This window comes from Sciurus vulgaris (genome assembly GCF_902686455.1).
Source record: "Sciurus vulgaris genome assembly, chromosome: 14".
Lineage (NCBI taxonomy): Eukaryota > Metazoa > Chordata > Mammalia > Rodentia > Sciuridae > Sciurus > Sciurus vulgaris.
The window spans coordinates 8897920-8924419 of record NC_136475.1 but is presented as its reverse complement, the minus strand read 5'-3'; the positions used below and the strand labels follow the sequence as shown (position 1 = coordinate 8924419).

The 26500-nt window shown below is 50.4% G+C and overlaps 1 protein-coding gene and 1 pseudogene across 3 annotated transcripts in view; both read right to left on the bottom strand.

Moving 5' to 3' along the window:
* Positions 1-2781: 2781 nt before the first annotated feature.
* NCAPH (non-SMC condensin I complex subunit H) overlaps positions 2782-26500 on the bottom strand; it is a 42972-nt gene continuing 19253 nt past the window's right edge. For both annotated transcript variants that reach the window (XM_079111304.1, XM_079111303.1), the window contains exons 7-18: positions 21799-21988; positions 20665-20756; positions 19766-19971; positions 15978-16126; positions 15317-15423; positions 14658-14780; positions 12459-12569; positions 11738-11920; positions 8111-8227; positions 6666-6751; positions 6236-6311; positions 2782-3310 (exon numbers count right to left, since the gene is read on the bottom strand). In XM_079111304.1, the coding sequence (XP_078967430.1) occupies positions 3251-3310; positions 6236-6311; positions 6666-6751; positions 8111-8227; positions 11738-11920; positions 12459-12569; positions 14658-14780; positions 15317-15423; positions 15978-16126; positions 19766-19971; positions 20665-20756; positions 21799-21988 (1500 nt within the window). In that variant the 3' untranslated portion in view covers positions 2782-3250. The remainder of the gene's footprint in view (positions 3311-6235; positions 6312-6665; positions 6752-8110; positions 8228-11737; positions 11921-12458; positions 12570-14657; positions 14781-15316; positions 15424-15977; positions 16127-19765; positions 19972-20664; positions 20757-21798; positions 21989-26500) is intronic.
* On the bottom strand, positions 23746-25909 carry LOC306643784 (tripartite motif-containing protein 75-like; annotated as a pseudogene). Its single transcript has one exon. The product of its transcript is annotated as a tripartite motif-containing protein 75-like (transcript).

The following is a 26500-nucleotide window of genomic DNA, read 5'->3' as shown; positions in this document are numbered from 1 at the left end:
ACCAATTATCAACTGGAAGCCCCAGATTGTCATCAACCTAAGCAGGTCCTGCTGTGGGGACAATGCCTCAGGTCTGGTTGCTCAAGTATGAGTGGCTCCCATGTAATTCCTCTGGTCTGAAGATCAGAGAGGTGAGTCACCTGCTCCACCCCCACCAAACATATAATGAAGGTCTGTGGCTCATGGGACCCAGGGACTGCCCAAGGCCCACAGCAATGGCTGTGGGAGACATCAGCCTATGTGGCTAAGATGCCAGAGATTGCAGGACAGGGAAGGAGAAGCAGTACGAGACCCTCCGAAGAAACAAGACAACCCTGAGCAGAAGCTGCTTTCTTCAGCTGTTCATCTCTGCACGCGTGGAGACCCCTGGGACCTGGAGAGAAGTACCCCCAGAGAAGAGTTATGCATGGGGGTGGGGGGCTAAGTCCCATGCTCCGTTCCCTGAGTCTCCTGTTGTAAAAGCTGAAGCTGCACGGGCTCGGGGCTGGGGGCCCCCACCAGGCAGAGCAGCTGGAGATGGGGAGAATCCCGAGAAGCAAGGAACTCATGGAGACGATGAGCCCCCATTGCTGACCATGGTCAGGGCTAACCCCCAATTCGGCAGGCAGTGGGAAGAGCTGCGGGCACGGGCTGTCAAAGCAGCAGCGCTGTCGGCAGCTATCAACACAGCGGTCAGCGCCCACCCAGCGTGAGGGGTGCGAAGCTTGAGGGTCGACCTGGGCAAAGTAACTGCATTCCAGACTCAAAATGCAGACATCTTCAGAAGGTGCGGCAGCACCCAGACACTGCATTTATCTACACTGTCCTAGCTTCAAACAAAAATGACTAAACACGCGAAGAAGCACGAACACGGAATTTACATTCAGCAAAGTTACCGACTGCGGCTACAAGGGCTCAGGAGTAGGAAAGAGCAAAGACGTCAGAGTTGCTCTTATAAAACACGCTCAATGAATTAAAATACAAATAACTGCCAGGCGTGGTGACACAACCCTGTAATCCCAGCAGCGTGGGAGGCTGAGGCAGGAGGATCGAGAGTTCAAAGCCAGCCTCAGGAACAGCGAGGCGCTAAGCACTCAGTGAGACCCTGTCTCTAAATAAAATACAAAAAATAGGGCTGGGGATGTGACTCAGTGGTCGAGTGCCCCTGAGTTCAAAGTTCAATCCCTGATAACAAAAAAAAAAAAAAAAAAAAAAAAGTTGAAAGAAAACATGCAATCAATGAAGACAAGAGAAATAAAAACCTTAAAATGAGAATCTTATTGCTGAAAAGTCTGGTAACTGAAATGAAGGTTCTGCCATGCGGACTTGTATTGGTGTTCAGGCTGCACACCAGAGTAACGCCCAGGTGGCTCGTTAACAGTAGAGACTCAGGGCGCACAGTTGTGAGGCTGGAAGTCAGTTCTCCTGAGGCCTCAGCAGATTTGATGGCTGGAGAGGACCGTTTCCTTCACCAGTGGCGCTTCTTGCTGTGTCCTCACCTTCTGGCAAGTTCTTGGGCCTCTTCTGAGGGCCCCAATCCCATCGCTGGGGCTCCACCTCCTGGGCTGTGCAGACTGACATTGCTGCCCTGGGTCAGGTTTCAACAGGCAGATTCTGGAGCGGACATTCAGACCACAGTACCCTCTGACTTGGGTTTTCTGCTCTACGGGTCCAAACTCAGTCCCGGGACACGGTGAGCATGGAAGTGAGGGAGCTTGGGAGGTCCAGTGGAGGGGAAGGGGAGTCACTCAGGAAGCTGGCGGGGGGCTGAGGGTATAGCTCAGCAGCAGAGCAGTTGCCTAGGTCCTGAGAGGCCCCAGGTTCCATCCCAGCACAGCAACAAGGGGGAGGGGGAGAAGGCAAAGCTGGCAGCTCAGCCCCAGCCCAGCTCCCACACTGGCGGTGGGGCTGTTAGTTCTACCCCCAGGACTAAAACACAGTCAAAAGGCCCAGCACTCACCTGGCAAGGGGAACACGCTGGAGTCCCCAACCCCACAGGACAGTGGGGTCTCATGGTCTTGTCTACTCCGCATGTTCACAAGCCCCTAACCGTCTCAATACTGCACAGTGGGCAAGGGCTTGGATACAATTGGGAAAGCACATTCCTGAGGGCGAGGGGCAGCGCCGTGGCTTTTGGCAGAGGAGCAAGCGATTTTCAGGAATAAGTGCCAATTCACACTCCACCGCTTCTGGCCCAGAGTCCAAGAGCCCGACTGCCAGTGAGTGGTGCTGGGTTCGGGTGTGCACCTGGGGCCTGGCCAGGACAGGGTCACCGGGGAGCAACAACCACCATCTTGTTCCAGATTGCAAACAAAGTTTACTCCCCCGTTTCCCTGCGAGTACGGGAAGTAGCCTGATTGGTGGGCATGCTGAACCTGCACAGCTGGGCCCGTGTCTCTGCCATCGCTCTTCGTCCACCGCTGAGCTGGAGGCCAGGAACGAAGACTCCGGAGCTGCTCCCCAGCTCAAGGCCAAGCTCTGGCAGGTGGCTGGCTGCCCCTGCACAAGCGACTTCACCTGTTCTCTTCTCCTCTGAACACGGGGGTGATGACCGTCCCTTCCCCACAGAGATGTGGAGAGGTCAAGTGAGGGATCCACAGAAGGGGCCAGTGAGCCACCCAACTGTCAGCAAGTGTCACTGCCACCGTCTTCCGACCAAGTTCATGACTTCAAACACTGACCTCATCTTTACTCCAAGGCAAACTATCCAGGCTTTCAGCACGTCCTGCCGTACACCGACAGGCAGGTATCTGGATCCCTGGGTACATCCCCCGGGGGTGACAGCCGGGCCTAATGCTAATGTCAAATATCTAGTGGACATTTTGCCAGAATGATTTTATTTTTAAGCATTGTATATATTTATAAGTGTACATCTGATGTATTCCATGTATATGGGTTAGGTAGCTCTTTAGGGACAACATTAAGTGCCTACTAAAAAATAATTTTCTACAAGAGCAAACAAAGTGTGGAAAATAACAGACCAATTTAGGAGATTAAAACTTCACATGGACATAAAGGGCAGACAGGCATCACGTCGCTCTCTCCTCCTCTTCCCCTGAGGACACAGTGCAGAAACTAACGAGTCAAGGCCGCGGCTGCCCAGCGCTGGTGCCCCGACTCTGGTAGGGAGAAGGGAAAAGCAACCGACAAGCAGGCATGTGGGTAGTTGGCTCCGCATTGCTACAAACCCTGGCACCTTCGTCCACTGGAGTGGAGATGTCCTGGCCACCGAGGGAGTGATGGGCCTCCAGCTGCCACCTCTGCAGGGCACTCAATCTCCTTGCCTCACAAGAACATCAGAAAGGTCCTCTGTTCCTTCCAGCTTTAGGTTCTGAGGGAAGATCAAGCCAGACTTTGGTAAACTGAGAGTAAAGATCATGAAATCAAATCTAATTGCAGTGACAAGATAGTGACTACAAAGAACAAGATCTGGTGGGGTGAGGTGGCGCACGCCCATAATCCCAGCTGAGACAAGGGGATCTTGAGTTCAAAGCTAGCCTCAGCAAAACCGAGGCGCTAAGCAACTCAGTGAGACCCTGTCTCTAAATAAAATACAAAACAGGGCTACCCTGAGCTCAATCCCCAGTATCCCCCCTCCAAAAAAAAAAAAAAAGAGAACAAGATCTGTCCCATGGGTTAGAGGACAATTAAACCACAGCAAGTGTGATTTGCATGATCAGGCTGGTTCTGGGTCCCTACCAACTACAGGGGAAAAGCAAAAAGCCAGCTTCTCTGGCTCTGGTTCCTGCACCACTGTCATTGCAAGGGGCCCAAGATCTGGAGGTGAGTGGACGTCAGCACTTGCCACCCTCAACTGCTAGGATGTGGGGCTCAAGCCACGCCTTGCAGGACTTTTCAACTCCATCTGGATGTCATTCGGGTTAAGCCCATCAGCTGGCCTTGGAGGCAGAGGGCCCCAGTCCATCACTGCATCCGGAGCCCCATCGCACTGCGTATCTGAAGGGGACGGTTTTACCAGAGTGGCGGATGGACAGGTCCAGAGGGCAGAAAGACTGAAAGGCCGAGGCCACGCTCAGCTGTGAAGGGTTTCGAGATTACTTCTCATGATGTCTCTGAGTTATTAACAGACCCTGTAGGTTATCATGGTAAATGTCAGCCAAGGTTACAAACTTAAGCTCAAAAGTCCAAAGCCAGGCCCCAGCGGGAGCCTCGGGTCATAGCCAACGTTCTTCAAGTGCTGAGAGCTTTGGGGCCTTGGAGACTTGACTACGGCAAACTGCACAAGGCGCACACTGTCCCTGGGGAGGGGGCGGAGCTGGAGGCAGAGCAGTCGGGGCTGTGGTGACCCTGCCCACTGGGGAACCCAGCGGAGGCCGTAAAGCTGCTCTTCAGGGAAGGGCAGGTTTCTGGGCGACACTCAGCCTAGGGCACACTCTGATCCTGGAACTGGGGCAATGAGTGAAATCAGTAAGGAACTCCTGAGCTCAAGCTAGCCTCCCACCTCAGCCTCCCGAGCAGCTGGGTTGCAGGCCACTAAGCTCTTAAATGGGCCTCAGAAGGGTTTCTGGGCCTTGGAGGCACCCTCCGCTTCAGGATCCCTGGGTGCTGGAAGGACATGTCCTGTAGGAGATTGGCAGGTGTTCCCTTCTAAGGAGACGGGCAGCACGAGGCTCCAGCCTCCCACCCAACCAGCCCAGCAGTGACATTTCTGAATGTCAGGTGGCATGCTGCCCTCAGATGGGAAATCTTCGTCAGAGGCAGGTGCGGGCATCTTGCCAGAGAAGCAGTAGCAGTGACCCGCGGCCATTCTGTTCTCTTTGTCATTCTTTCTTCACGGAGCTGCATCTGACACTGGATGGCGCGGGATGCCTCAGGACCCCTGGGAGAACGTCCCCTATCACCTCCCATAACCGGGCAGGTCCAGTATGTCTGCCACCCTTGCCCTCAGGGCTCCTGAACAAGACACAGCCTCTCTCCGAGTTCAACGCTCCCGGCGACGGCAGCCTCCCGGGACCCTCACTCCCTCTTGGGAGCTAAGCTGGTTCTTCCGCGCAGGCCTCGGTTTTGTTTTGTTCCGTTGCTGGGCACTCCAGCACTGGGCCTGAGGCAGGGTCTTTCCAGGCTGCCCGGGGCCTTGACTCGAGCTCCTCTCACTGCAGCCTCCTGAGCACCCGCTGTCCCGGGTCTGCAGCACTGTGCCCAGCTCAGGCCTCCATTTTGGACAGTCTGGTGGTCACAGCATGGCAGGCAGCACTGCTGGACAACCCTTAGCAGCAAGCAGGGCGGGGCCTGGTCAGGCTCTCCTGGGCCTGTTTGGTTCCCCACTTCAAACCAGAACCAGCTCTGCCCACTGGGCAGCTTCTCCAGCGAGGTCATGGGCTTAGGAATGGGCAAGACAGGACAGGCCCTGACCCCCAGAGCGGCACACCTGGGTGGGCGCAGCGGCACTGCCAGGCACCCTGACCCTCCAAAGCAGAGCCAGACTGGGGCGGGCCATGTTCACGACGCCCTCCAAGCGGCCAGAGGCTCCAGCCGGCTGCAGGGCAGCTCGGGCGCCTCCTCTGCACCCCACCTGTGCTGACGTCCTGCTCATCTCCAGGCAGCGCTCCCGCCACACTCCAAGGCCCACCACTCCCTCGGGTAGGGTGCCCATCCTGCGGAGGGTGGCGTCTAGGCTGGTGGGACACGAGGGCACCTGCACCCCAGCTCAAGAGTGCAACCACCCCATGTGCCATGGCCCAGCTGGCAGGGGACACTGAAGGACACCAAGGGCCAGCAGTACCCAAGCATGCGGGCGTGAGAAGACAGGCACCCTCTGCTCCCAACGCCCGGCTGCTGAAGCTGGCGTGGCACCACCAGGAGCCCCCCCCCGGGGCACCTCAGCCCTCCTCACTGCTCTCGGCGCCACTCGCCTGGCAATCCCTCCGCAGCTGCCCCTCTTCCTGCGGTGTCCTTGTCACTCGCCTCACTGCTGCCATGTCGCCCACATGCCCTGACTCTGGCTCTGAGAGGCACTAGCTCTTAAAGCGCCTGACACCCAGCAAAGGAGAAAGCACTCTGTCCCCAGGACAGCAAACGATCCAGGTTCATCTGAAGGTCTCCTCGCTGTTTGCACTGCCTGTCAGATCTGAAGACCTTTTTTTGTGAATTCAGGATACCTGGTTGATCTTTTGAACTGAAGACACTGTGTGATCAGGACATCTGACAGTCACCCACGGGAGAGCTCATAAAAACTCCACCGAGCCGACAGAAGCGGAGCAGACTCAAGCGCTCGGCGTTCACCAGAATCACCTACCTTCTCATTGGCCAAATGCAGGAGGCAGGCAAAAGCCAGAGGTATAGAGAGGTTCTGAGCCATGATGGGAGGCAGGCTGGAAAAGAGGAGCAAGTATTTAATAGGTCCCTGCAATTCTAACAACAAAGGCTTTTCGTGAAGTACGAACGACAAACACGATGACTAAACTAATGAGAAACAAAGATGTCAACTGCATCGTACAGCAGGTTTTTCTAGTTTTGTACTTAGAAATAAAATATCTTCTACTGCATTCCAACACTAGTACGAAGTGGCTTTTAAAGTTAGTTTCCAACATGGAGAGGACACGGAAGCTTCTACGGAGCGTTACCCGCAGCAAGCTGCAAGCAGAGGGGTCTTCACACCAACGGCCCCTGCCAACCACTCAGCTGGGGTATGGGGAGACGGCACCCCCAAGTTTGCCAGGACACACCTTTTCTGTAGGCCCTTTGTGAGCCCGCTCAGCATCTTCTTGTCAGCCACCTCTGCCCCTTCCATTCTGGTTTCATTATGGTTTGCCTGCCAGAAGAAGCGTATTTAAAGGTCAGACATTTAAGGCTGGCTCACTACTTTATTTTTATTTTTTCCAACACTGGGGATGGAGCCAGGAACTCACGCTTGCTAGGCATGCACTCTATCACGGAGCTACATCCCCAACCCTCCTGATTTCTCACTTTGGACAGGGTCTCTCTAAGTTGCCCAGGCTGCCTAAAGACCCTCTGGCCTCAGCTGCTCACATTGCTGGGATTACAGGCATACACCACCATGCCAACCACAGTGGGTCTTTTTTTATTTTTAATTTTTTTTCTTATATACATATTTTTTTAGTTGTCAATGGACCTTTATTTTATTTATTTATATCAGTGCTGAGAGTCAAACCCAGCGCCTCTCACATGCTAGGCAAGTGCTCTACCACTGAGCCACAACCCCAGCCCCACAGTGGATCTTCATGTCCACCTGAAGGTCCAAGTGTTAAGGGCTATTCCCAGGTTTGCCCTACTGAAGGTGGGAGACTTTAAGAGGTGGGCCTAGCGGGAAGTCTTTAGGACTTTAGGGCATGCCTTTGAAGGTCTCTGGAACCCAGAGCCCTGTTCTTTCTCTTGTTCACATTCCAGCCACGAGGTGAGAGGTCTGCTCCACCACATGCCCTGCCGTGATGCACCACCATGGCCCACAGCAGTGGGCCAACCCTCCATGGATGGAAACCTCTAGAGCTGTGAGTCCAAAGAAAATCTGTGTCTCTGCAACTTGGTTATTATCTCAGGCATGTGTTACAATAACAGAAAACTGACCAATAGAGTGGAGCTGGGGGGTGTATTCACAGCCACACAAGTTTTTCACGTCTCAGCAAGGAGAAGGTATAAGAAGTGGTTCAGAATATTCCTTGAGTAAGAGAGGTCCAGAAGAGGGGGAGAGCAGTCTAGCTGACTGAGAGTTACACTGAGCTGGACCAACTTAATCAAGGCTTCGTCTCCGTCTCAAGAAGAAATAGAAGCTGAAAGCATAATTATTTTCTCACTACTTTCCTACCAAGAATTCATTCCCTAAATCAGAAGTATTAGATCAAAACATCTAATGACACCTGAGCTATGGTTATGATTTATTCTCCCAAAAGGTCATATTTCAACCTACGTTGCTGCCAGCAGTCAATGAATGCTCACGTTCCTCATCTTGGCAACACGGGCAAATGGCTACACAGCCATGTCCCAGGCCCAGCCTTGCCCTCTGAACTGCTGAGTGTGTGACCTACTTGGATCCACTTTGCTCACAGGTTGAGGTCTTCCCCGCACTCTGAATCTCAGCCATGGGACCATCAACCACTTCTAGGCATCCTGGAGCCACACGCTGGTCACCTAGAGAGCCACAGGGCACTGTTACCTCTGCGTCTGCCTCCTTTCTGGAGAACTCTGTCAGCAAACTCCACATGCTCTGCTTCAACTTCTTCATGTCCATCTTTTTGGCAGTCTTGGCATAATGAATTTCAATTTTATTTACCTGAAATAAGCATACAACAAAGTAAAACTAAGCAGAAGATAAAAACATTTATAAGCTGAGCATAGTGGAGTGTGCCTGTAATCTCAGCTACTTGGGAGGCTGAGGCAGGAGGATTGCAAATTCTAGACCAAAACTGGGCAACTTAGTGAGACCCTATCTCAAAATGAGGGTGTAGCTCCGTGGCAGAGCACCCCTGGTCTCAATCCCTACTACCACGAAAAAAGAAACAAACCATTTACCACCAATTTACTACAAAAACAAGTCTGATGTTCAAATAAAGCAGAAATCCAGTTTCACCCAGTTCCAGAGCCCTCTTTGGACACAGTAAGACAGAGTTCCTCAAGTCAAAGCTGACTTCTTTTTGATCAAGACTAATCTACATGGGTAGACACACAAACAACACGAAAACAGGAACAAATCACCCCAAACAAACCAAGAGTACTCCAACAGAATCCATTGACACCCCAATGGAAGAAAGGTCAGAAAGAGTTTAGAATGTACATAGTTAAACTGATCTGCAAAGTAAAGGATGGTATAAGGAGTGAAATCAGAGAGAAAATACAGGAAGCGAAAGATCACTTCAATAAAGAGGCAGAAATTCTGAGGGAAAAAAAAAAAAAAAGCAGAAATCCTCAAAATGAAGGAAACATTAAACCAAATTAAAAATTCAATGGAAAGCATCACAAACAGACTAGACCACTTGGAAGACAGAAACTCAGGCAATGATGACAAAATCTATAATCTTGAAAACAGAGTTGACCATGGAGAGACGTTAAGAAACCATGAACAGACTTCCAAGAACTATGGGACAACACAAAAAGACCAATTTAAGATTTATCGGGACAGATGAGGGCACGGAGATACAAACCAAAGGAATGCATACTTTTCAATGACAGAATATCAGAAAACTTCCCACATCTAAAGAATGAAATGGAAAACCAAATACAAGAGGCTTACAGGATTCCAAATATGCAAAATTACAATAGACCATGTAATGAAAATGCCTAACATACAGAAAGGGTGTGAGAGAAAAATACCAGATTACATAGAGGGGGAAACCAATTTGAATCTCAGCTGATTTCTCAACCCAGACCTCAAAGCTAGGAGGTCCTAGACCAAGCTCTGAAAGAAAATGGATGCCAACCGAGAATTTTATATCCAGCAAAATAAGCTTCAGATTTGAAGATGAAATTAAAACCTTCCATGATAAACAAGTTAAAAGAATTTGCAACCAGAAAGGCTGCATTACAGAACATTCTCAACAAAAATATTTCAAAAAGATTGAAAAAAAAAAAAAAAAAAAAAAAAAAAAAACCAATCAAGGGAGGAACTATACTATAGGAATTGTCAATCAAAGGAGAAACTAATTCAAATTAAAAACTAGAAATAAACCCAAATGACTGGGAATACAAATCCTATTTCAATAATAATCTTGAACATTAATGGCCTAAACTTGTCAATCCAAAGACACAGACTGGCAGACTGGATTAAAAATCATGACCCAACAATATACTATCTCCAACAGACTCACCTCATAAGACTGAAGGTGAAAGGATGGGAAAAACATATCACTCATGTAGACCGCATAAACAAGCAGGGGTTTCTATCCTCACATCAGATAAAGTGAACTTCAAGCCAAAGTTACTCAGAAGGGACAAAGAACACTTCATACTGCTTAAGGGAATTATACATCAATGAGACATAACAATCATAAATATTTATGCCAAAAAAATGGAGCATCTATGTACATCAAACAAACCCTTCTCAATCTCAAGCAACAGACCACAACACAATGATACTGGGTGATTTGCTCCCAATACTGGGTAACTTTAACATGCCTCTGTCACCACTGGATAGATCCTTCAAACAAAATGAAATAAAGAAGATATAGAAATAAAAAATACAATTGATAATTTAGACTCAACAGACATATATAGAATATGTCCTCCATCAATGACTGAATACACTTTCTTCTCAGCAGCACATAGATCCTTCTCTAACACCGTATTATGTAAGCTATCACATACACTGGCATGCCACTGTAATATTACCTTATTATATTTTTAGCATCTGTGGGGTTATTTTGATAGCTCCTTATATTAATTTTTGTGTTTTTTTCTTGATGAGTCTTGCTTGATTTTTATCAAATTTTAGCAGCATTATTTCTTGCCTACTTCATATATTTCTGTTCCTTTTCTTTTTTCCTTCCTACTACATAATTTGAAAATAACTTGTTATTCTAGCTTCTTTCTGATATAAGTACTTTAAGTTGTAAAAGTTCATCTGAGTACTGTTTCATCCCAGAAATTCTCAGTTTAAGCTTTTATTATCACTTAGTTCAAAGCCCTTTTTATTTACTTTTCTTGTGCTTTCTTCCTTGACCTCTGAGATATAAGTGTGCCACTTAATTTTGAAAGAGTTAACATGTGGGGGTGGGGTTCTATATATCTTAAGGTGATTGGTTTCTTTCTTTTTTCTTTTTCTTTGCGCGGTACTGGGGATCGAACTCAGGGCCTTGTGCTTGCAAGGCAAGCACTCTACCAGCTGAGCTGTCTTCCCAGCCTGATTGGTTTCTAATGTAAAAAATTATGTAGGAAATAGTCTACATGATTTCAAATTTTAAAAAAGTAATGGAAATGCTTTTTATATAGATTGTATTGGTTACATGTGTGTCAAAACATGTCAAAACTGATCAAATTGCATATCTTGAATATATGTATTTTATTGTACTTCAATTTTACCTCAATAAAGGAAAAACAAACCAAAGTAATATAATTTACATTGGGAGAGGGAAAAGGAGAGGATCATGAACTATAATCCATTTCCATGCACCTATGAGTTTGTTGGGGTGAACTATAAAGCTAGAACTATAAAGTTCCAATAAAAAAAAAGAAAGAAAGAAAAAAAAAGTCAATCTCAAAGCCTTAAAAAAAACTAAGACTAACCTGTAATCCCAGTGTAAGAGACACATGGGTACAGTATGAACAGAAGCACCAAGCTGCCCTGTCTGTGGGACAGACAGGTGTTCACTGTGGGGCAATTTAACAGGAAGTGAACCTGGTCAAGACATCTGGGTCCACACAGCGAGCCCCTTGAACATGCAGTCTGCGGCCTTCAGTCACGTGCTTCGCTTGGTGACCAGCTCCCCTCTGGTTACATGGCTTACCCAAACCATAGGAGCTGAGGTGTGGCTCCGGGGCAGAGCACTGGCCTGGGTGTGTCAGCACTGGGTTCTACCCCAGCACCACAGACACAAACAAAAAATTAAAAGTAAATAAAAATGAGAAATCAGTTAAAGAAAAGGACTTTAGAGAAAAGAACTCTAAAGAAAATCTATTTGGCACCAGCTTACTCCTTACGACCCTAAAGACCGTCATTTGGAGAGTCACAGGTTGGAAATGAAAATGGAAAAGAAAAAAAAAAGTCAAGCTAGGCTGATGTGGCTCATATAAAGAAGCAAATCAAATAGATTCCAGACAAACAATGCACTTCTCAACTGCTTCACCTCACCTTCTGAGGCTCAGCTACCAGGTTTGACTCCTTGTATGTCGTGATATCCATTCCTTGGTCTTCAGAAGCGTCACCGTTCTCTTGTGATGTCTTAGGCGTGTGGCAGGGATCAGATGTGTGGTCAAAGGTCCCAACTTGTTCTGAACATAAATCACCTGACTCTTCGTAATCGCTGTCAGCAGCCTGGACAAGAAAACAGCTCTTCGAGTTGAGTGGAAGCAGTCGGGGGCTCAGAAACAGCCCTGAAACCTATGCCTCATGCACGAGGCAAGAGCAGGCCAGCTGAGGAGTGGTGAAGCAGTTCAGGCCAGACGGCTGCTCGCTCCTTCCTATTTCACACGAACCCTGCTGAGCCCATGTCTGTTATCAGCCTAAGACCTCCACTGCAGGAGCTGAAAGGACCTCAGTACCGCACGGCATGGTGCCCCTGAGCGTCCAGCCAACACAGGACTTCACTCTATAGAAAGCACCTGGAACGCTGAAGGACTTCACTCTATAGAAAGCACCTGGAACGCTGAAGGCACAATCTGCAACCCCCACTAACCTAAGGACAGGAGGGGCTGGGGGTAGCTCCGGGGCAGAGGCCCTGCCTGGCACACATAAGGCCCTGGGTTCCATCCCAGCAACACACACACACTCAACAGGGCGGGGGTGAGGTGGTGGTGAGATGGGAAGAAAGCACCCCCACTCAGAAGCAGGACAGAGCTGTCCTCCCCATCACCTGCAGTCCAGGACAAAAGTTGGAGGTGTCCTTAGGGTTGTTGTAATCATAGTCTCCAATTTCTTCATAGTGCTCAGTCTCTGACTTCCGGCCCTGGGCCCTCTTTTGTAACTAAAATTTAAAAAAGAACAAATTCAAAATCAAGTCCTAGAAAAGCAGCTAATGCACCAGGTTAGAGAAAGAACGTCTGCTTCCCATGCGCAGTCTCCAGCATTCCACGTCTTAGGGCCTGGAGGGCCCGGGCGGGTTCCCTAGTCCTCCGACTCTCAACTGCCACAGCCAGCCTGCGCTGCAGGCTCACAGCCTCCAAACCAATCGCAACAGCTTGACTTCTGATTGGTAATTATGGCTTCTGCACAGTGTTATTTGAAAAAAGGGTCCTTCACTAAAAACAAAAGTTGGAAACCCTGCCTGCAGCATTCTGAAAGAATGATTCTGAGAGAAAACACACTACCTTAACTCACAGGCAGCCTGTCCCAGCCCTGGAGGGCGACCCTGCTCCTGAGACAGCAACAGGGAGAAGCAACTAGCTTTATCCCTAACTGCACCCACAGGGCCTCGTTCAGCCTTCTGGAGCCTCACAGAACTGGGTCCTCTTTTTTGGAAACACCTGTTGACCACAGCCCTTCCAGCAACTGGTCCTTATGCCAGAGATTTGCAGCTGGGATGTACGTCTCCCAGGTGAGGGAAATGCCGATGGAGGTGTGTTCAGTCTACAAAAGCACACTGAATATTTTGGTACAATTCTATACTTTGAAAAAAACTGCAAAAACTCAGTGTTTTTGTGATACGATCCAAATTTCATATTAAATGACAAATATTTACTGAGTTAAGAAATGCCCACTTTCTTTCACTGTCCCTCACATGACACAACTGCCAGTCCTTCTCCTTTTAGAGCACTCCCCTCTGGGCACAGCTGGCCCATCCCTGCCAAGCTTCCAGGACTTAAGAGCCCTTTTCCTGGTGTGACTCTGCTGGGAGGAGGCGGGGATCCGGCTCCTGCTGCTCTGTGACACCAGGGAAATTGATTCCTGAGGATAAGCAGGAACCAGAGCTCTTTCCTCTGTAAGAAGCAATCAAGGAGAAAAATAAAACAACAAACCGTGGCCCTAGATGACAACTTCCCTCTCCACTTTCCCCTCTGAATATGCACATCCCCGCCTCGTCCATTATGGAAAGAGCTCATTTCATAGGAAGGGCTGGAGGGAGAGGAGGTGGCTTGTGGCCAGGCTGCGGTTCCTGCATGAGGTCCTGTCCAATGGCACAGCCTGCACCCCCTCTTGTCCACAAGGCCTCACAGAACCTCAACCCCAGTGAGCAGCTGCTGGGACCTGAGCCTGCTGACCACCCACAGCCTCGCTACTGTCACCACCCTGCCCCTGTGTCTGTAAGGGCATTTCTGTGGAGTAGACAACAGTGATCAGAAAGAAAAAAAAATATCATCCTTGGTCTGTAAAAGCAGAATGTGAGAGGCCAGTGAATTCAGGGAAATACATATATACATGTAACACTGAGGCCCTGGAGAAACAGGCAAAATAAAGAAGAGGAAACTAGAAACCACTCATATGACAGTAGAACAACCAGGAAAGCAGGTGGGCAGAGCTTCACATGGCCACTGCTGGGTTCCCTGATCACAGGAGCATGGTTTGTTACTAGCACCATGAGAAAAGCCACAGGCAAACGATGCAGAAAGTCGAGCACAACCCGAGTGGTCCAGAAAGCACCTCGGAACGGTCTTAGGAGGAGCCCGAGCAGAACGTGCAGCACTAGGGAACTTCCTGGGGATGTGGCCCCTCGTGGCATTGTGGCCGTGCTTCCACACCTGGACCATGAGCCAGGCAACGGACTGCATGGGGCACCTGCAGGGTGGACCCCACCTCAACAAAATTGTGACACAATGGAGAAACAAGAATTCCCGAACCCAGCAAGATTCCCCATTGCCCTCCCCAGGGTGGATTTGGCCCAGAGGCCCTGGCGCCCAGCACCCGAGCCCGGCAGGCGCTTACAGGTGTGCACCTCACCCACAAGCTCCCTTGCCAGCGCTGCCTCACCTGCCACATCCCAGCAGTGCCACCCCAGCAGTGCGTGTCTCTCCTAGTTCAGAAGCACAGCCTGACAGCCCAGCCCTTCACTGGCCACCGCGTGCCATCGGCAGGCTTGATGCCGACTGCGGCTGGAAGGAGCCGGGGGCGGCCTTACCCTCAGGCCTGGTTTGAGATGGAGCTGGACCAGAGTGTCGGTCCTGTAGTGAAAATCCGTCGGAAGAGTGGTGGCTCTCCAGTTCTGGTTCTCCAAAGTAGACTTGGCCAGAACTGTAGCAGCCTAGTAATTAAAAAAAAAAAATAAGTGTTTTTAGGCATTTTTAATACAACAGTAAAAATATCTTTTTGTGTTCTTATTTTGTTTTTTGGCCCTGGGGATTGAACCCAGGGGTGCTTTTCCCATTGAGCTACATCTCCAATCCTTTTGCATTTTGAGATAGGGTCTTATTAAGTCACTGAGACTGGCCTGGAACTTGCCATCCTCCTGTCTCAGCCTTCAGAGATGCTGGGATTACAGGAGTTGCTACCACACTCATCTTCTTTTTGGTTTTCTTGAAAGGAGCTTAAAAAGGGCTAGACAGCATCAGTCCACCATCAGAGAGCCTTTTGGCTAGACATTATTCTCTTTAGACTCAATTCTTTATTCCACTGAGTTTGGGTCTATTTCCAAACAGTACCTTCAAGGAATGAGGAAGAATGAAACTATCCATATAACAGTTAAATTTACAATAAATTTTCAAAATCACATCTAAAATGGAAAAAGGAGTGCAAAGAGTAATTTAAGGAAGCACAAATGCTAGCAAATCCAGCACAAACCTTTGTTTTTCGAAAGTATACATCAAAATCAATATCTTCATCAAAGTCTATTTGGAAATCTTTCTTTGAACTCTTCTTCTTGTTCTCTGATTGGGAAACAGCATCTTCTACAAAAAACACAGATGTCAATGCTGTGCACCTGTGGCCTAAATTATTTCATCTCACAAACTCTGCTGATAGCCTTATCGATCACAAGATAGCATCTGCAGATGACTTCACAACTGCAGTCGAAATGCTCAATCACACAGCTCATTTCTATCCTAAACTTAGAATTTGTGTTTTGGTTAACACATCAAAAATGTATGCTGTAAGTTCTTCCACATTCAGAAGGCCTAACACACAGCTGGCAGGCCCCTGAGGGCTGCATAGGGCCTGGCGGTCATTCCCGCCGTGGGCAGTCATGCCAACACTAGCAAGCAGTGCGACATCCTGAGCCTGGTTCTCCGGACCAGGGTACTCACTCTCCCCATGGAGTCCCACTTTCAACTGACCCTTCATCCCAGGCCAGGCCAAATGACTGCAGCCAGGAGGCTGGCTCATCTCTGTGCCTCTGTCTGGAGGCAGAAGAGGACAGTGCTTGGCATTTCCTTTCCTTGGCTAATACCAAGCAGCTGCCATCTACTCTGCATCTTGTCTTAAAGTTCCACCTAGGAATACGTACGTTTGGGTCGAGGCCTAAAGCGCCAGTGATCTGGGCCAGCCCACATTCTCATAGTCCGAGGACTGAAATAGGAATATTCTCCAGGCTTCATGGAGAGAAGAGGGCACATGGTCCGAATGTCTCCATCCCCAAGGGAAATTATTTCTTCCCTGTAATGCACATGAAATCATGTTTGCACCAGTATATCACTCATAATACAACCATGTATTTACATACAGAGAAGCAGGTGCTTGGAGACACAATTGACCCACGTTTCTGCAAATGAGTGTTTCTAAGGGTAAGTCCAATATAAATACTTTGTCATTAACAATCCCTTAATTTTCACTTCCCAAGTGCTTTTGCTTCTCTTCCTCTGAGAACAATATATTTATATCTATTTGAGTACTCGGATGTTCCCGGAGCTTCATAAATGCTAATTCCTTATTTGAGAGACCACCACAAACAAGTACAGAGGAATCAAGTTTCTGTGTAAGATGACGCAGCTAGCACAATGCCAGAGCCGGAAGCTGCCCGCTGTCTGAACCTGCCTCGGATCTCGGCGCACGAGCCTTCTGGCCATGCAAGATGGCGAGCGTGTGGTCTTCCTTTACCATCAACCAGGGCTCCCAGGAACTGCCGTGGCTCCTGCTCAGTGAAAGCAAGGCTGTTCCAATTTACTTCTGCCCCCCAGAAGCCCTGGGGCCCCTTCACACCTGCTAGTTCACGCGCCTTTACTCTTGGCTGCACGGGACGTGTCTACGTGTCCTGCCAGCCTGGCAGTTTGGTTTGGTTTTTCACCTTCTAAGAGGAACCGAGTATGTGAGGGAGCTTTTTCAGGGCTCTGTGGTGCCGGCAGGCATTCAGGGCTGCTGTGCTGCCCTCTGAGGGCACAAGCAACCAGGAGGCTTTGCACTAGCACCGAGTCATACGTTGGAGTCCCTTTTAGAATAAGCACTGAAGACTGTGAATAAAAGCTTAAGTGGACTTTAGTTTTGTATTCAGAATCTTAAAAAAAAAAAAAAAAATAGAAAACCATATTCACACATTTATCATGCATTTAAAACTTAACTAAAAAAATTAAAATACACTTGCTGGGCATAGTGGCCAACCTGTAATCCCAGTGACTTGGGAGGCTGAGGCAGGAGGACTGCAAGTTCAAGACTAGCCTCAACAACACAGCAAGACTCTAAACAACTTTGTGAGATACTATCTCAAAATAAAAAATTAAAGGGGCTGAGGATGTGGCTCAGTGGTAAAGTGCCCTGGGTTCAAGCTCTAGTACCAAAAAAAAAAAAAAAAAAAAAATCTAGCTTAAGACCCTAGCTTATGACATGAAGTAACAACTGTGCTGCAGGCTCCGGGATCATCCCCTGGACATCCTGCTGCTAGTTTTGGTGTTGGGCATTTACAGGCAAAGGTTAGGCAGAGCTTGGCTCCCTTCCTGAGGGTCTGGACCAGGGCTGCAGAGGCCCTGGGCTTCCTGGACTCAAGTCACCCAATGACTCCTTCATCACAAGGCTGTGTGGAGGCACCCTGCTGCCCACCTTTTGTCACGTGGCAACTGACGAGTCCACAGTCTACCCATTTCTCAAGCCCCGCCCCTCTGAACTTGTCCAGCCCTTGGAAGACTGTTGCCTCCTCCTCCCTGCAGCCCTGCTCTGGCCCTATCAGCAGCAGGCTGAAGCCCTCCAGCCTGGCAGAGCCCTCGCTCCTCATGCACAGTGTGCTGTGCTCTGAATCTGAGCACCGGCTAGGTCTGCAGCCACCGCCGGCACCTTCTAAGAGCACGCTGTCCCACAGAGGGGTCCGCTGGAGACCATGCAGCCCCACCCTGCGGAAGAGGGAGTCACTGAGCTGCTCACCGGCACTGAGCACTTTCTCAGGCGAGTTCTCAGCAGTGGCTGTGCAGAAAGCTCCACTTCTGACCCTGGGCACAGCTGTCAAGGTGTTGCAGCCCCTGGGCATCCTACCTAATGGGTGTTCACCACCCAGCACCTCGAGCCGAGGCCCTGGAAGATCTCCCAGTACACTGCAGAACACTGGGTGCACAACAGTCACCTGGAGAGGTGTCTGGGATGCAGTACCTGGCCCCTCCCTCCACCAGTGAGAGTCCAGTCATGTGGTCTGCAGTGGAGCCTGCCACCCAGAGCTCACTATGTGCAGCAGGGACGGGCCAAATACACTGGGGGATGACCAGCTCCCCTATCACATCCCCTCTGAGTCCATTTCCTCATCTGTAAAGTGGGCATCACAGGAGCTAATTTCAGGGCTGAGAAGGATTTCACTTTATTTATTGTATAAACGATGTGAAATAATGCACGAGGTGCTGGCATATCCAATGTGACTATTATCTAGTCCCAGCTCTTCATTTTATAGATAAGAAGTAAAAGGCCTCAGAAGGTAAGGACATTGCCACATCTCTCCGCTCTCCATGGTGGGCTCAGGGGGAGTCCAGTTCAAACACTGATGATCTCCTGGGAAAGGCCAGACCCAAGCCGAGGTGCGGGGGCTGACAGAAAAACCCCAGACCAGAGTCACAGCTTCCTGCCCTAATTCACTCAGCAAGACAGTCTAAGGTTTGGTGTGTTTGAAACCATGGGGAGAAACAGACACTGTTCACACCACAGCAGGAAATACCCCCCAAAAGCAAAGGGAGTCGCACGGTCCTCCATTACCATCTGTCCCTCAGATGTCACCTCTCTATTCAGAAAAGGTGACAGCTTTTCTCTGACATGTGACAAAGACATTAAGAGCTTGTCCCACTGACCTGCAGATCACTTCTCACCTTGGGGAAGACAGGACAGGAACAGGGCAAATCGCAGCTGAATCAATCTCACAAGTCAGGAGGCAGAGCCAACAGACTGAATGGCGGACTCTGTCTCAAGACGCTAAACACTGAGCCCAGGGTTCTCCTCGGATTCTAAGAGACTTCATCCATTGAACCCTTTCCCAAGTGGCAGACGAATGGAACTCAAGGAACTAGCTCACCCTGGAGACGGTCAAGGATCCTCCCAGAGGAATGTCTGCCCCAGAGGGAGACTACATGGGAGATCCTGAGGTGTACCCAAGTACCCCAGCCTGGAGGTCCCAGACCCCAGGTGCACGAGCTGCAGAATGGACACAGGAATTAGCAGAGGGACCCTTCCCACTAATCCTGGGGTCTCTCCAAGCTCTTCTGGGACCTCCAGCAGCCCACAGCCCTGAAGGGCTGTGAGATGCTGCTTCCAGATCACACTCAGAACAGAACCGGACTCATCTGTCAAGCACATGAAGGCCAACAAGCCCTCCGCTTAACTTAGGATGCTTGCCCAGGTAATCAAAGATCCAGATCACCAACGACCCTTGTCCCTGCCTCTGCCCCCCACACATGCTCGGTTGCATCCGTCCTGTCCTGCTCAGCCCATCGCCCACTGGAAGCCAAGCCCTGCCCAGCCCACTCTGCATGCCCTGGGCCAGCACCACCTTTTTCTGTGACACACATGCCTGCCTCTGCCTGTCACTGCAGCATCATGGCCAAAAGCCAGTCGAGGTGCAGCGAGAAAGGAAGCACCTCCTCTGCTCCCAGAATGAAAGTGGCAATGATAGACACAAGGCAGGAGCCACCAGAGCCCGGCAAGCTCCGCAATCCCCACCACGGCTTGGCTGACACACCGCCAGGTGTGACTGGAGTCAGTTCTGTGGCTCAGGTGATGTGTACAACCCAGCACAGCAGCCCAGCCAAGCAGGCAAGAGGTCAGATGCCCCGCAAGAGACCTGCGAGGACGGGACGGCCCTGGCCTGGAAAGGTCCCGGGGCCCCGAGGGCCTTACTGGCTGCTCTGGACCTGGCAGGGCTCCCTCCAGCTCCGGAGCTCCTCGCAGTCCCCGGCTGAGGTGGGCTCAGGCTCGTCGTTGGCATCAAAGTCGTCCTCCAGGGGCCCCTCGGGGAAGTCCCCACAGCCACTCTCCTCCACCTCGGCGTTGATGTCGAACACCTGGTCGTGCTTCTTGAACTTGTCTACCAGTGCCGACACCGACTGCGGGCACACAAGAGGCTCTCGCCCTCCCCTCGCACCCCGTGCCCCACCCGCCTTCTGGAGGCGGCACTCCCGTTCCCAGGGGAGGGAGACGCGAGGAAGTTCGGACTGTGCGCCAGGACGAGCCGCGCTGCTGCGGGCACGTTGTAAACCCGGAAACAGGGATCGGCACCCATCAGCGGCATGTTTGGAGAAGTTTCCCAGGGAGACTATTTACTTTGGAAGTTGTGGCAAGTAGGATAAAGGGGGCCATGCTAAAAATACACACAGGAAGCTGTGCATGTGACCACTTCTCAGGAAGCTTCATGCCAAGGGACTCAACCCGGAAGAGCAGGAAATGGTCGCCTGAGAGCCCAGAGGCCACTGGACGATCACAGCCAGGAGCACGTCTAGTAAGAAGTGCTCATCTGGGAACGGCAGGGCTGCCTCTCCAGGGGAGCCGTGAGTGGCGTGCAGCCGATCCCGGAATCCACCCTGCCGCAGCAGGTCCTGCTAGGTTCTCAGCCCCGCCGGCCCACCCAAGATTCTTCCCTAGAGAGGTGCCAAAGGAAATATTTTCTGTACTCCTAGCTAAATAAAAATGATGCCACAGTTTTGGTTCCCACTGGGCAGAACTAATCCTGGGCCACCTAACTGAAACCACAAGTGCTGGAGAAGCACCCTGGGCCCTCCAAGTCCAAGAGCTGACCACACCTCATTGTGCGTCTCCCTGTCCCACTTCGTGAACTGGAACCCGGCCAGGGAAGGGCAGAGCTGGCCATCCTCCACGCACTGCTGCAGGGGCGCTGGAGAGGACATGGAGATCAGGGTTAGAGGGCGGTCAAGCACATTCTTCAGTCCCTTCAGAATGACATGGGTGTCACCTCACTGCTGCCCAGCGTGGCTGGCTGCCAACCTCTGGGGGCCCACGCTCCACGGAGCAAGCAGGTGCACAGGTGACACCAGGGTCAGGCTACACGGCATTCCAGAGTTAGTCAAACACTGGAGGAGAACCTGGAGCCAGACATGTGGTTATGGAATGAGCTCAGTGCCCGCTGCCATGGATGGGAACCAAACACCCTTCCTCTAAGTACACGAACAATCATGCAATGGTACTTATTTTTAGTCCTGAGCTAAACTAGTTACAGAAGACCTACCCATAGGACTGTAGCCCCAGCTGACAGCATAAATGAGGAAAAGAGACTGTTGGTCCAAAACAGCCATACTAAGCAAAATCCAGGCAAAGAAAAGAAAGAACAAGCACGGATGCTGTGCCAGCTGCAAAGCCCTTCCTGCTCAGGGAGGACCCGCTGCATTCACCCGTGAAGACCAGCACGGGCCTGGCCTGCAAACAGCCTGCACACAGCCTGCCCGTCACTACGTCTACAGGACATCCCCTGGGCTGGGGAGGAGGGGGAGAAGCATTCAACTTCTGCCAAGTCAGTGCGACAGCACAGGTCAGTTCTTGGCCTGCCACAGGGCCTGAAAACAATCCGCAACACCTCTGCTCCTCAGGACCCCTGGACTAACAGTAAAAGATAACAAGACCCCTCTAGACTGAGGGCTCTTCAAGTCTCCTTCCCAAGTCCCAACTGTCACACTCCAGGGTGAGCCCGTGACCGTGGGCCCTGGGGTACCAGTACAGGGAGCAAAGTAGCAATAGTTACCGTTCAGACTATATGCTGTGAAGGGAAAGTGAGTGGGTCATCAGGTGCTGCCTAAAGGACGTCACAGAGGAACCTTCCAGGACCATAAGGAAGTGACATAGGAGTGCCGCGGGCTCTCAGCTCCGCTGTGGAGAAGTCCCCGTGAAGCCGAGGCCCTGGGGACGGCGCGCTTCACACTTACCTTTTAGGTCTGTCATTTCGACCCACCCTAAATCTGGCAACTCAAGAGGTCCTGCAGTGGAGAGGGTCTGGATGTCAGAAGGAAAAAGCAGCTCGCTCCTGTAGTCGCAGCAGCGGAGCGTGGAGAGGAACACCCCTGTGGTGCTGCACTCGTCAAAGGAGGCTGCCGTCTTCTGAAACATGGGATCGACCTGAGCCAAGAACGGGGACACCAAGCATTAGTGTGCAGCGGAGGCAGATGACCCGCGTGGTGACAGGCACACCTGTGTCAACACGTTCACGCACAGGACACCTTGATGCATAACCACCAGCTGCCGCTCCTAACGGTTGCTTCTAAAATGCCCAGTGCAACACAATGCTAGCCCAACAAATTCCGTTGGTTCAAAAAGCCTGTGACAGCCACGCTGGTCACAAGGTTCTAGTGCTCCTCTAAACAGAAATCTTTGTTTTTTTTTTTTTTTTTGGTTACCAGGGATTGAACCCAGGGGTGCTTAGCCACTGAGTCACATCCCCAGCACTTTTTATTCTTTATTTAGAGACAGGGCCTCGCTAAGTTGCTGGGGTTGGCTTTGAACTTGCGATCCTCCTCCTCAGCCTCCTGAACCACTGCAATTACAGGCACGTGCCACTGCACCTGGCCTCACTCACCATTTAGAAACAGGACTCTCGACCTGCCTTCCTCCATTTGCCACCCCAGTGTTCTGCTCCGATCCGCAGTAGGACGCTTCAGAGCCTCCACCCACATTCAGCGCCCCTCCTCCGCTGTAATAACATCAGCCTGCACGACTTCCACCCCAGTTCCCCAGGGGACAGCATTTCACCAACGCTCAGTGCTCCCCGTCTCTGGAGACCTCAAGACGCCAACCTGTGTAGTTATTAAGCCATTACTGCCTCTCAGCTCCCACCTACCCATTCTCCTCCTCCTTCAAGCAGGGCTTGGGGACATTTGAGCTTTGCCAGCAGCTGTCAGGCTCCACCAACAGAGGGTGCTAGGGAGACTGCAGGGCTTGTGGAGGGGAGAGGAAGGTGCCCTGTTCACCTGATGTGCCAGCAGTGCTGTTCCGCTAGGCTGTAGCAGGCCCTGGCCGTGCATGGACTCAGAGAGCCAGCCTACTGTGCGCCCCTCAGACCTCCCAGCACAGCCAGCAACGCCCTCCTCAGAGGCCTGGTCCTGGGCCTCAGCTCCTCCTCCAAACTCAGAGACACCAGCCCGGCACACACACCCTTCCATGTAGGACCCCCTCTCAGGCTCACCAGTGGGCTCGGGCTGCCACTGTGACAGGGCCGATCATCCACCCACGTTCCCTGAAGTGAAACGCATGGAGACCACGCTCTCAGCTATTCTCCCACCCACTGGGTATTCCCCCCCGCCCCCGCTTTTTAAACATTAAATTTATTTAACCGATACATAAAAAGCATAAAAATTGTACACATCAACAGGGCATAATGTGAAGCTTCAGTTACACACCTGTACACTGTGTAAGGTTTAAATCAGATTAAACATATCTGTTCGTTATGGTGAAAACTCAGCAACTTAGTGGCACCCAATCGAATGAAAGGGGCTGGGGATGTGCCTCAGTGGTGAAGCTCCCCTGGATTCAATTCCCAGCACCACTAGGGGGAAAATGTATAGTGCTTTCCTTGCACACACGGTATAACTGCCTTCACTTTGGAATTTAAAAAGACTAAAAGTATATTAGAAGTTATTAAGGAACTCCAGACCTGTTCCCATTAGCATCAGAAACAAGACAAAAAGGCTCACTCTTACTATAGCTACTTCTTACAGTTCTAGGGTTTCCAAGAAACATTTAGATAAAAATCCAGGACTGGGGATGTAGCTCTATGGTAGGCTAGAGCACTTGTCTAGCAAGGGAAAAAAATGTCAATGGAAAACAAAAAGAAGTGAAATGTAATCCTGAGAAGCTCATCACAACACAATTCATGGGCTGGGGATGTGGCTCGGGCGGTGCTCTTACCTGGTACGCAGGAGACCTTGGGTTCAATCTCTAGCACCACCCAAAAACCCAGAATTTAAAAACTGGATTTAAAGGAATCCCTGTTAAAATAGTTCAGCCTACTGGGGGGCTTTTCCATTCACAGTCTGTTCCCATATTGATTCTGAGGGGTTTTGAACCAGGTCCTATGAAGAAATAAGGGTGCAGAGGTCCAGCAAAGCGTCTGTGAACGTACAGAGGGAGGTTTCTCAGGCCTGCTGCAGGAGCTCCCACACTCAGTCCAGGAAACTGCCAATGCCTCTGGCTCTCAAGTCCGACCGCAGAGGGCCTGGAACAGCTCCTGGAGCCTCAGAGCCACCAGTCAGCTGCCGAACGGTCCAGCATCCCTGCCAGGCTGATGGTCACCTTGCCTTGCTGGACAGAGAGGCTTTGCAGACACCAGCAGCCCACTCAGACTTGCCTCCCACTTCCACCTCCCAGAAATGCCTCCCAGAACAGAAATCTGGAAAACCTAGGACAACAGGGTTGGCTGTAAACCTTTTAGGAATATCAGGGACTTGTTGCTTTCTCTCTGTGAATCAGACATATTTTTTATCCTCAGAAACAGTCATGTTAGGGTGGGCTGTTTCAGGGTCTAGAACTATATCTACTTTGAATTCTTTTATTATTTTCTGCAGGGAAGAATACTGGGGAGGAAAACTGCAGGCTTCCCTCCTTAAATGAATTGAAAAGATTGGTGGGCTGATCTCACTCTCAGACTTCTGGTAGAAATGCTTAATTTGGGACTGCAGTTCCACCTCAGAACACACTGCTCTCCACCCTGCTTAGTAAACTTTTGAGTGTGGAAGCGTAGTTTGAAAATGCTGTCCTGTTTTCACTGGGTTTTTGGTCCTTTTTTTCAGCTAACCTTGACAGAGCTGCCTGTTGTTCATGCTCTAAAAATTGGTTCAGTTGTTCAAATTCGGAGGATAATTTCAGTTTCTGGTGTTCTAGGGGTATTTTGCTTTGAACGCTTATTAATTTTTGAACGTCTGCCGCTTGCCTCTTCAGGGGCTCCATGTAACTCTGAAGCGTTCTCCTGTGGTGAAAGGCGACCTCCTCGACGGACCTCATGTAGCGGCCGCGGTGGTCAGGGGGCCGAGCACAGAGGGCACACAACAGCTCCAGATCCTCCTCACAAACAAGGGTCAGGACCTTGTCGTGCTTCTCACAGAGGCTCCTCTTGTCAAGCCTCTTCCTCTTCCTCACGCTGAGGAGGAGCAGCCTGGCAATTTCAATTACCCTCCCCAGCTGGGTGCTGCTCCTGGTGTTGCTTCTTTGCACTGATGACGACAGGTAGGACAAGGGAACCCAGAGTTCTGCCCAGGACTGCTGGATGCAGAAGCGACAGAAGTTGTGCCCACATTCAATGGTGACTGGGTCTCTCAGGTCACCCAGGCAGATGGGGCACTTGGCTTCTGCCTGAAGTCCTGTTAGGGCTGCTGCCACCGCCATCGGACTGACTGAGGTCTGGACTGAGGTGGGCTTTCTTCAGGAGTGGGCTTTGTGGGTACCTCCAGCCAGGTGGTCTCACTTCAGCCTTCGAAGTCCTAGCAGACCCTTTAATTCCAGCTGCAACAGAAGTCTCTTCCAGCGGCCCGCAGCCAATCGCAGCTGCCCTTGCAGCCTTGGCAGCCGAGCTGCTGGAATAGAAGGCTGCTGAAGGTGCGCTGTCCAGTCCGCAGGAGCTGCACGCTGGATCTGAAACGCCCGTTTATGTGGCAGGAGCTGCTGGGAAGACTCCACCAGGGGGACCTGGAGAGACCCCTGGGAGTGGGAGGGCGGGGCCAGCAGCTGGGGGAGGTCTTCCCTTGTTAAGTACTTAAGGGTCCTGCCTTTCTATTTTTGGTGCTGGGAATCGAATCCTTGTCACCACCCAGTAGGTGTCCTTGGTCTTGACCTAAGAGTTTTGGAGTCTTCCTGCTAATAACCAAGTAAGGCAAATTTGGTAATTGCCTTTTTTCTTTCCCCCGCCCCCACGACCCCTGGGGACTAGGAATAGAACCCAGGTTCTTGCATGCTAGGCAAGTGCTCTCCCGCCAAGCCACACCTCCAAGATCCATAACTTTTTACTGGTACTGGGTCTTGAACCCAGAAGAGCTTTACCACTGACTTACATTCCAAGTTATTGTTTATTTTAATTAATTTTTTTTTTTTTTTTTTTTTTTTTTTTTAGGCAGGGTCTCACTAAGTTCAATAGGGCCTGGCTAAATTCCCTACTGCATATTTCTTTAGCTCTCAGAACTCCTAAGATCCCAGTGGCTCAGCAGGCTGAGGCAGAAGGATCACAAGTTCAAAGCCAGCCTCCGCAAAAGCAAGGTGCTAAGCAACTCAGTGAGACCCTGTCTCTAAATAAAATACAAAATGGGGCTGGGGACGTGGCTCAGTGGCAAGTGCCCCTGAATTCAATCCCCAGTATCCCCCATCCCCCCAAAAATAGAACTCCTGAGATCAAGGTAGCCCACAGCCCAGCCCTTTTCCAGTCTTGTAACCTGAACCACCATTTGTGTAGAGATAAGAGAAAGAAGTAAACCAGTCCACTGCTGGTGGGAAAGTAAACTGATAACCAATTTTGAGGACAAATGAAATTGGATACTTCTCAATTTTCTTATAGATAAGCTCTCAGAAAGGTAAAAAGATAACATATGTAGGAATGGTCACTGAAACAAAAAAGCTGTTTTTTTTGTTTGTTTGTTTTGTTTTGTTTGC